General features: G+C 41.0%; 1 protein-coding gene across 1 annotated transcript in view; it reads right to left on the bottom strand.

The window, feature by feature from the left end:
• The window catches only part of HSD17B12 (hydroxysteroid (17-beta) dehydrogenase 12), a 59012-nt gene extending 50218 nt beyond the window's left edge, over positions 1-8794 (bottom strand). The window contains exons 1-3 of the mRNA XM_009329736.1: positions 8782-8794; positions 8221-8267; positions 3603-3678 (exon numbers count right to left, since the gene is read on the bottom strand). Coding sequence (XP_009328011.1) covers positions 3603-3678; positions 8221-8267; positions 8782-8794 — 136 coding nt within the window. The remainder of the gene's footprint in view (positions 1-3602; positions 3679-8220; positions 8268-8781) is intronic.
• Between the last annotated feature and the right edge of the window lie 1442 nt (positions 8795-10236).

Genomic DNA, 10236 nt, shown 5'->3' with positions numbered 1-10236 from the left:
TCCCTACAGGCAAGCTCTCTTTAAAGTGTTTTCCCTGCTTGACTGGTTTTCACTACATTCTTCATATTGCAGCCCCTAGACAATGAGTTTCTACAGCAAAGTTCTTCTCAAGTCTGCTCAGAACATACCTATCAGCAGCAGTGCAATAACTGAAGCTTTTCTGCTTACAAATCCATGGCTCTTGAACCAACTGCTGGCACAGAGCACCTGAGATGTCTTGGACCACACTCGTTATTAAATACAGCAAATCAGGGAACAGCCTCATTACATGGTGTTCAAGTAATCGTCTCCATTCACAGAGAATTTTTCTTTCTGATCCTCCCTGAACCTTTGAAAGTGTTTAACGATGTAATACAACAGGCACTTTAAAAAGGTGCTGGAACAGTGATGTAGCATAAACTAAACTAGATCAAGGATTTTGTATGGTGACCCTAGTAGTCAGTGTTTGTGTATGAAAACTTGATTAAAAGATCAAGTATGTTTCCATAAAACCTATGTAATTCCATGCAAAGGTGTTCCATGACCACTGAAGAGGAAATGCAAAATTTTTTCTTCTTCAGTCTGTGGCCTATGCTCTATTTCTTAGGGAACACAAAGCAGAATTTTCATTTCGTGGCAAATCCTACAACACCTAAGTATTCTGCAAAAGAAAATTCAGCTTTACAACATGCTTAAAGACACATTGGGAAGTCTTCTGAAGTCTTTAACTACTTGTAATTAATCCACTAATTTTCGTTGCTCAAACTGAGCTGCAAGTTCAGAACATCTGGCCTTCCTTTAACATCAGTACAGCCAGTTTAATGTGCATACGCACACAAAAATACCAGATCCAGGTCAGCTGGCATTTAACGTTCAGAAAGACATATCAGTTCTTCCCTTATGATGGTGGTTATGCAACTTGCATTTTGTACATAGATACCACTCCTAATATAAGTATATCCTAAGAGCACAAGAAAATATTCTTCTGAAATAGAATGAACATACCTGATCCTCAAAAGCCTCTTGTTATTTGTGGCAAAGGGCATCTATCCATTCACTAGCATGAGCAGGACTCTGATCAGTGAAAATGAGGAAGGAACAGAAAACATGCACGGCTCACATAATTCAAAGAACTGGAATTAGTTAAATAGCCATTCTTCCTTAAAGTGATTAAGGGTCATTACTCAAGAGGAGCAAGCTCACGTCAATTTGAAGAACAACTGCAGGACCACCATAAAGAAGTTTACAGCTACCTTAGGAGCCTGCAAGGGAAACACTTAAGTAGTTACAGCCCTAGCTCTAAAAAAGTCACCCACCTTATATATGACATCTGAACAGACTACAGAAACCACATGAGCCTGAATACAAGAAAATTGTGTCCAGCTAAAACCTAGCAGGATCTGAAAGTGCGACTCAGGCTTGCTTGATTATTCAGACTATCCTAGTCCTTCAGCATATGCCACGGTGAACAAGGTATACATTTCAGTAGCTTGGTGTTGTCAAGAGAAATGTTCTGAAAACCCAGCATGAGTCATTTCATTTCAGAACAGTTTAGGAAAGAAAGCAAAAAAATGTTTGGGTGAGGCCTAACAGTAATTACGTATTACATAGGCACATGTACCTATTATTTTAATCTGAAAAACTCTCCCAGCAGCTATCATGTAAGGGCTGAAAGCTCAAAGCAGTAGATTTATCTGTCTTGTCAGCATGATGCTTAATTCCCAAGGAGGAAGAGATTTCCAGACTGGTACAGAAAGGGCTATGACCACTTTCAGGAAGCTTGTCGCTTCATGCTTAAGTGGTTGATTCCAGAACAAGATATTTGTAGATACTTCTATCAGCTACACTTCTACTTAGCAAGACAGCTTTATACAGCATAGTAAGAAACGTGACTGCATACGCCCACATATGCAGCAGACTACCATCCAGCTACTGCAGTGAACCACTAAAAAGACCATCTTGTTGCAACTTCTGTATGTCTTTGCATTAAGCTTCAGTACTCACACAGGTTACCCGAGCAGTGACACCTGTACCGTTTAATTTACACTGTGACTGTATTGACTAGAGTATCACAGGTACGTCCAGACACTGCAGCGACATCCTTGCATACAGGATACTGAAGAATAATGCCAGTTACTTCCAAACCAGCAAAGATAGGACTTGATGCCATCTTTGCTCTAAGAAGGAATGCTCTCTACCACCTAAACATACACACAGAAAGGAAGACTTTCCTGTCTAGAAAACAGTTTCATATGCCATCTTACATTGGACACTAAAAATCAGAGACAGTGGCATTTACATCAGCAGAACTGTATGCCCTCTCTTTCAGTAAACTAGTAAAACAGTTAGCATTAAGCAACTTGAAGTCCTTGAGTCTTGTAGTCATCTTTACATTCACTAAGCAGCCCCTTACAACTTAGTATAGGACAGTTTGTTGAGGCTTGACTTACACATTATGCTTTACAGTAAAGTGGTGCCACTAACAAATTTATTAAAAATTTTAACAAACTCAAGCCAAAATAATACATTTATGACCTCTGAAAGAGAGCAGCTCTTAAAGTTATCTGCATTATGTACACAAATCATTTTAGAAAAGTCTAAGCAAGACAAGGGAGGGTAAGACAGAAGCATAATCTTAGAGGTTTCTTTACCCAACATCATCATGCTGAGAAACCTGCTTTGTAATACACAACTCCCACTCCTGCTTATCAAAACCTCTACACACAAGGCTACATTTCTCACTTTATCTTGACATACTTTGCATAAGCTAATAACCTTGCATGAAATCTGCCTTAATAAGAGATATAGATTACAAGAGGAATTCTTGTGTGTTATGGTTATACTTTGCTCTGATTGGAAAAATCATTTGTCAACATGAGGAAGCTTTCTCCTAACTGACCCTGTACAGATATCCATTTTACATTTGTGATTGGAATACTTAAGTTGCTCCCTTACTTTTGCATTACAGCCATTTACCACACACTTACTGAAGAAACAATCCCTCATACAGGTTCTTAAACACATTAACTCATTCCCCATATTCCTATGACTATGCACACTCATCACCTCAGAAAAGCTTACAGCTCTCTAATCTGATCTTTGAGTAGTTTACCCAAACAAAACAAAAAAAAGGGGAGTAGAGGGAAGCTACCCACAATAAATTTGTATACTTGGTAATACAATGAGTAACATAAAGAACATGTTTTCAACAACTTTGAGTTACAAAGAAACCACCCTATGGCTGAAGCCCATGAAATCAAAAACTTGCCTCAAGATGAAGCAATGGCTACATGTTTTTTTCCTTATTATGATTTTAGACAGCTACTATGGGGATAGGTGGTATTTTAGTCTGACCTGGTAAGCTGTTCTTATATGGAAGACTAACAGTTTTAGAAGTACTTATTCCAGAATTAAGCTCTATTGTTCTCAGAAGTTAAACATGAACACCTGTAAAATTAATCTGCAAGGCCTTTACCACTTAGATCTGTAACATTTGCACTGTGCACAAGAGCAAGCCTTTTTCAAAATTAAAGCTGTATATATTAGCATGTATGAAATTCATGTGCAATTGCATTTACTTATAAGCATGCCTGTGAAGTTTAGGGAAGAAGTTTTCAACTCACTTATTTCACTAGCAACCTGGTCCAGTTTTTCTTTTGACCTACTGATTAGAGCCACCTTCATTCCACGTCTTGCTAACTGCAAGAAAACAAAACAGGAGACATAAGAACAATCATAAATCTCTTTCCAGTTAGTATCCTAATTAAAGGAATTGCATAATTTGTCAAACATCACAACAATATATAACCAGCAAGTTCAAAAAATTACAATTTTAAATAGAGACATGAAGGAGTAAACCAGGACAAATACTTCCATGCTTTTTCTTACTTGATTCCCTTCATGACAAATTTATTATCTTCTCAGTCATCTAATACAGGCATATAGGCACATTTATAAAATAGAAAACCAACAGCAGATATTTTACAGAACTTTTACAACACCCCTGCAAGTCAGAGCAAAGAAGTTATTACCCATAATTAACGTGCCAAGTTAAGATATCCATGGTCACTTGAACAACCATGTTGCAAAATTACCCCAGCACTCAATATCTGCTTCCTTTAGTCAGACTCCACCCTTACTTTGCACTAATCGTAGGTATATAAAGGTTAGTTTACTCATGCAGTTCTTTCAGGGAAGCTGTGTAACTTAAGCAGTGGCCAGAGCATATCCTGGTCATCAGATCAGACCTACCGCTGCAGGTTTGTAATGTAATCTAACAACTCAATTTAAAACTGTCTGCAGAAAGACAGCTACATATCTGAATTACTCTGCAATGAAAACAAACAATGTTTGTGACTACTATAAGTCCCTGTTACAGTGAAAAGTAAAAACAATATATCCACAATTCATAGTGACACTGCCCTTCAGACACTTAACACCTACATATAAAAACCAGGTAAGTTCTCATTGCTCCAACAAAACTCCTTCACTGCCTTAGGAAGCAGATGAGAATGGGTCTTAAAGGAAACCTAAAAAAAAAACAAAAAACCAAAAAACCACAGCACAGTATAGCGACAACCTAAAATGACTTAATCTCATCTACCTTTCTAGCAGAAGTAGGCAAACCAAGAAAGCTTCTTTCAGAGAGAAGTACGACAAAGTTCATCAGTGAACTCCATACTTCACTCCCATGTGTGATCTCCAAGCAGAAGAAATCTCATACTAGATCTCTCGTGAGCTTAGAGTGAGGTGTGATGAAACCAGAGACACTCACACTAGGAACTGCTAACAAACCACTGCTTTCTGCTCAAGGAAATGATCTGGTGTTATGAGGACAATTGTCTAAAACAGATGAACACATACACCTCCAGATAAGCACCTGGCCCACTGGAATAAACTTTTCATAAAACCAAGCAGTAGGCTTGGAGGGCAGGGGGGAGAAGGGAATAACATAGCATTCTCTCATTCCACATGATCAAGGCGGCGAAGGCAAATACTTTACCTAAAAGTATCTCAGCCTGTGACACCAAGGACAACCTGAAAGTAATCTATTCAGAGTCTGAAATAGCTGTGGTCCCATGGGGCAAAAGAGCCCCAGAGATGTTCCTCATGGGTGCAAGCTCCAGACCATTGACACACAGTTTGCTTGCTTTCAGCAGTCATAATGTCTGGGCTCCCAGATTGCTTAAGTAGGTACCTGAGCTTTACGGAGAAGTATCCAGCTGTGCTTGTCTCAAAAGCCAAGAAAGCAAAGCCATGTCAACACACCCAGTTAGTGGAACCTCAGCACATTTAGAGAACTTCCACCACAAGAGCGAGCTTGAGAGAAACTGCTGCTATGTTGACACTAAAGGGACACACTCTGAGAAACGCATCTGAAAGCTGGAAATGGAACCCCATTTGCAAGAGGAATTCTCTGAGTACAGAGCACATAAAATGGCCAAGGAAAGAGCCTTAAGTAGGAACGAATACCATTTAAGAGAAGTAATCAAACTTGGAAAAGATATGGTGCTCAATGGCAAGTTCAATTTGAGTCTGATGAAACCAGATAAGTTTCTGCTGAGCATTCTGAATTCCCTGGTAGAGGCCTAGTGAGTTGAAAAGAACCACAATAGTCCAAAGAGCAATAATGATCCTCTGAGATCCCAGTAACTAATCACGTTTTTACATAAGGAACGAGGAAGACCCAGTTGCTTTGTAAATAACCTGCCATTATACTCAGATCTTTGGCCAATGTCCCTAGAGTCATGAAAAGGCTGAACGAGATGATCTTAAGACTAATCACAAAAACTCATCCAGAGTAGCAAACATTGCGAAGATGCTCTTGTAGCCTAAGGATTGATGCAAGCAAGAGTCACCATTCTAATGGAGTTGGTGGATGTAGGTGTCTGACTTCCTTAAATCCCATATTAGTAACTACCACGTTTTCCACTTCAGTAGTGAAACACAGCTGCTGTCAAAGCCCTCTCTCTCCAAGATGGAAAGGAATGTCATTGACAGCCCACCAAAGCCGAGTTAAAGCTCTTGTTAGAGTAAGTATAGCAAGAGGATCTACAAAAAGCAATACTAAGCAGATGTGCATAGCAGAGTACACAATGGGATCACAACCTCTAGTTTATCACTAGCATACAAATACATCCGAGATTAAATTTAACTCATGATTTGCAAAAGCGAACAGCAGACTGCAAGAGAGGGGTAACAAATAGTGACTCCTGACCATAGCCTTTTAAAAAAAAAAAAAAAGAGAAAAGAGTGTGCTGCTTTGGAATCGAAGACTGGGTGAGCATTACCCAAACAGAGAAGAAAACTTGCATTTACTATGGCACTACCTTTCGTGAAGGGGTGGTCTAGTGATGAAAAGGTTATCAGTGCTGAGCAAGGCATAAAGATCTTAATACTGCAAGAGTGAAAAGTGTAAAAACAGCTCTTTGCTTGGAAAAGAAGGAAAGTAACCAACAGAGCAGAGTACAACCAGAGAATCCACAAACTTGTAACACTCTTCCATCACTTACTGGTGACCATGTCAAACTTTCGAAGAGGTGATTCTCAACACACTGTTACATTTCTCAAACTCCTCCAAGGAGAATGAAGTAATCTGCATGATTATAATCACAGCCATCAGTGTCCAGGCAGCTGTATGCCAGTGGCATTTCTAGTAACCTGATGGGCATTCCTAGTACAAAGTCAAGCCTCCGCTGGCAGTCTTATGAAGGCATCTCTAGAGTTAATTGAAAGATTGGTAAGTCTTTTCAGGTATTCCACATTTCACCCTGCATTCACACTTTACTTCACCGAGTATTCTTCATCCACGTAAACTGTCAAAGGGTAGATATGTGTTTTATTCTAAATAAATAAATAACAATAATAATTTTTTTAAAAATAGAAATGTTTTATTCTATAGCCAAAGAATGAATATTTGTACTCTCTGGGGTGCACTGTGCCTACAGCAACTACAGCAGAGAAGCTGAAACAGTCAAGTGTTTCCCAGCAGGATCTCATACTTGTCATCAGCTTTCCTAATAGGGGTTCGTATACAGGGGTCTACCAGCAGCACACACCTGTGTTTGAAGGCAGCCTGGTTCTCAGAGGCACCAGCAGAACATAAAGCAAGCTATAGTTTCACTCACCCGATAGCCTAACATATATATCCTGAAACTAATTTCCCATGATGTTCAGAGGGTATCTCCCACACCAGAGGGCTTCTTCCTGATAGTGCTATGCCCTGGGCACAATGATCTCCTTCTACTTGCTCTAGGCAGTTCAATTTAAGTGTTGCATCATTCATTTAAGTTCTGTGTAACTGGGATATTTGGCATGCACGAGCGTCAGCTCTGCGCCAGAATCGGGCACTGTTGGCATCAGGCTTATTTCCCTTTGCAGCCAGCTCCCCCTATCTTGACCCAGTAGGACAGGGTGCTACTTTCTGCAAAGCAGAAAGGACTTTGGGGACTAAGGGTGTGGGTGGCAGGGCAAGCAGGGATGGAAGGGAGATCTGAAGGGCAAGACTACCCGTGAAGATGAACACTACTGTCCCTGTGGGCGCCGCAGAACAAAAAATTCCAGAAAAAGGGAATCTCTCACTGCTGATCTCCTCACACAAAGCCATGCTGGTGTTTCAGAGAACACAAAATGAGTACAGACAGGCTCACTTTGGTACTGATGCTGGAGTTGAAAGTTATTTTTGCTATAAATTGTTGTAGTCAGCACTATTTGTCATGATGTTCTCTGGGCTTATAGGCTAGATTGCCCCATACTAACAGGCACTTTCTGTCTTAAGCAATACATTCCAGTACCATATTTGGAGCCCACATATCCATCAAGAGCAAAAGTACAGTGAAAGAGATAGAGGTAAAACCCAGCTTCAGAGACTTCATGAACTATAGGGAATAATTGGAACATACTGCAGGCAGCTAGAAATGCCATTTAGTCAGTGCCTGGAAATACCAAAAAGAAATACCAAGGGTTAAGAAAGTTAAAATAATTGTAACAACTGAAAAAGTTAAAAATAAAAACTGAATGACGAGGTAAGGGCTGAATAAAATTCACAAACACAGGAAATTAACAAAAAGGGATACAACTTTTGGCTGGTCACCTGAGGGAAGCAAGGCAACAGACCTCTTTCTCTGCAGATATCTATGTTAAGATAAGGTGAGGAGATATGACCTGATGCTTGACAGAGTTGAGACAGCATGACATCTTGCCAAGGGTTGAGATACACTTCCAAGTGATAAGAATTCTTACCTCTTCTGCATAGGCTTTTCCAATCCCATCAGTAGCTCCTGTGACCACTGAAAAAGAAAGACAGATATACATTAATTGCTTCACAGAAATAACTGCAATGGGTGTTCATTAGTAGGCCATTAAAGTACTAATTCCAGCCAAGAGACACATCAAAGTTTCTGGAATAGGTGTACAACTTACTAAATCTCTTAGGGAAGTCACACTAAAATCTTTCCATATGTAAGAAAGGAGAGGAAAAGAAGGAGTTATGAGCTTAACAAGTTATTTTAAGAATCACGTTCAGCACCCCTTCTCATGCCAGTCCTCTGGCCCACTACACTTCTTTAGAAGCTTTGCAGACTGAAATAGATTTCTAAGTCATTTAACTGAAAAAAGCTCAGTTATGACTATTAAATATGACTATTAGACTATTATGACTCAACTTAGTTTTAAGTATATAGTAAAATAAAAAGTATCTTAAAGCCTGTAAGTATCCAATAAAACAAACATTTTAGGACACGGGTAACAGGTCTCTTAGTGACTCTCCAGTAGATTTCAGATCCCTGTGACCATTGTGTTTACCAGCACCAAACATGAGTGACTGATGCAGCCATCAGTTGCAAGCCGGGCTTCTAGAGATTAAACTTTTTCACCCGCGGGTGACTGGGATCTGTGTCAAGCCTCAAGTCTTTCTAGGATTCTCTTCCACATGCTGAGAAGCTCTGAGTGACTCAACGTGCCATTAGTTTGACAGATTATTCCAAGGCTCTCACGACACCAGTAGCTGATCGCCTCAGTTTGCTCACTAAATAGTAATTCCTCCATCCAGAATCTGCTTCTCCAACTACTTTTTAAGCAAGCACATTCAGCACCACTTCCTTTTTCTCTCAGCTCTTCCTTCTCATCAAACCCAATGCCTACACCTCAATATCCTTACTCATTTAGCTCCACACTCATTCATCTGTCTCTGCTCTCACTCTCCAAGTGGCTACAGAATATACCGGATTTTTCTGTTTGTCCTCAAGTCAGATCAGAACAGCTTGGTTTGTGCTTCCACTGCTTATCCCTGAACGTAGGCATGCCCAAATAATTTGCCTTATTTAATGTTTCAGAAAACTGAACTGAGAGTGTTGGTTCAACTCACAGGTCAACCTCTACCTGAGTGAAACTCACAGCAGAGGGAGGTGGTGTCTGGCACTGAGATTCAGCAATAACTTCCCTTCAGGGCACCAGAATGAGACATGCTTGCATGTCTCTAAATTGGAGACACATGGATATGACAGATGGACCACTCAGTGGATAAGGAATTGGCTGGATGGTCACATTCAAAGAGTTATGGCCAACGGCTCCATGTCCAAGTGGAGACCAGTGACGAGTGGCGTTCCTCAGGGGTCAGTATTGGGACAGGCGCTGTTTAACATCTTTGTCAGCAACATGGACAGTGGGGTTGAGTGTACCCTGAGCAAGTTTGCTGATGACACCAAGCTGTGTGGTGTGGTCAACACTCTGCTTGAGGGTAGGAAGGCTCTGCAGAGGGACCTGGACAGGCTGGATCGATGGGCCAAGGCCAACTGCATGAAGTTCAACAAGGCCAAGTGCCAGATCCTGCACATGGGTCGGGGCAATGCCAAGCACAAATACAGGCTGGGCGGAGAACGGACTGAAAGCAGCCCTGAGGAGAAGGACTTGGGGGTGTTGGTTGATGAGAAGCTTGACATGACCTGGCAATGTGCACTTGCAGCCATTCATATCCCAGGCTGCATCAAAAGAAGCGTGGCCAGCAGGTTAAGGGAGGTGATTCTGCCCCTCTACTCTGCTCTGGTGAGACCCCACTTGCAGTACTGCATCCAGCTCTGGGGCCCCCAACATAAGGAGGACATGGACCTGTTGGAGCAAGTCCAGAGGAGGGCCACAAAGATGAACAGAGTGCTGGAGCACCTATCCTATGCAGAAAGGCTGAGAGAGTTGGGGTTGTTCAGCCTGGAGAAGAGAAGGCTCTGGGGAGACCTTATAGCAGCCTTCCAGTACCTGAACGGG

The sequence above is a fragment of the Pygoscelis adeliae genome, unplaced genomic scaffold (genome assembly GCF_000699105.1).
Source record: "Pygoscelis adeliae isolate BGI_AS28 unplaced genomic scaffold, ASM69910v1 Scaffold117, whole genome shotgun sequence".
Taxonomy (NCBI): domain Eukaryota; kingdom Metazoa; phylum Chordata; class Aves; order Sphenisciformes; family Spheniscidae; genus Pygoscelis; species Pygoscelis adeliae.
Note: the sequence above shows the minus strand (reverse complement) of the source record. Positions and strands in the feature narration are given on the sequence as shown.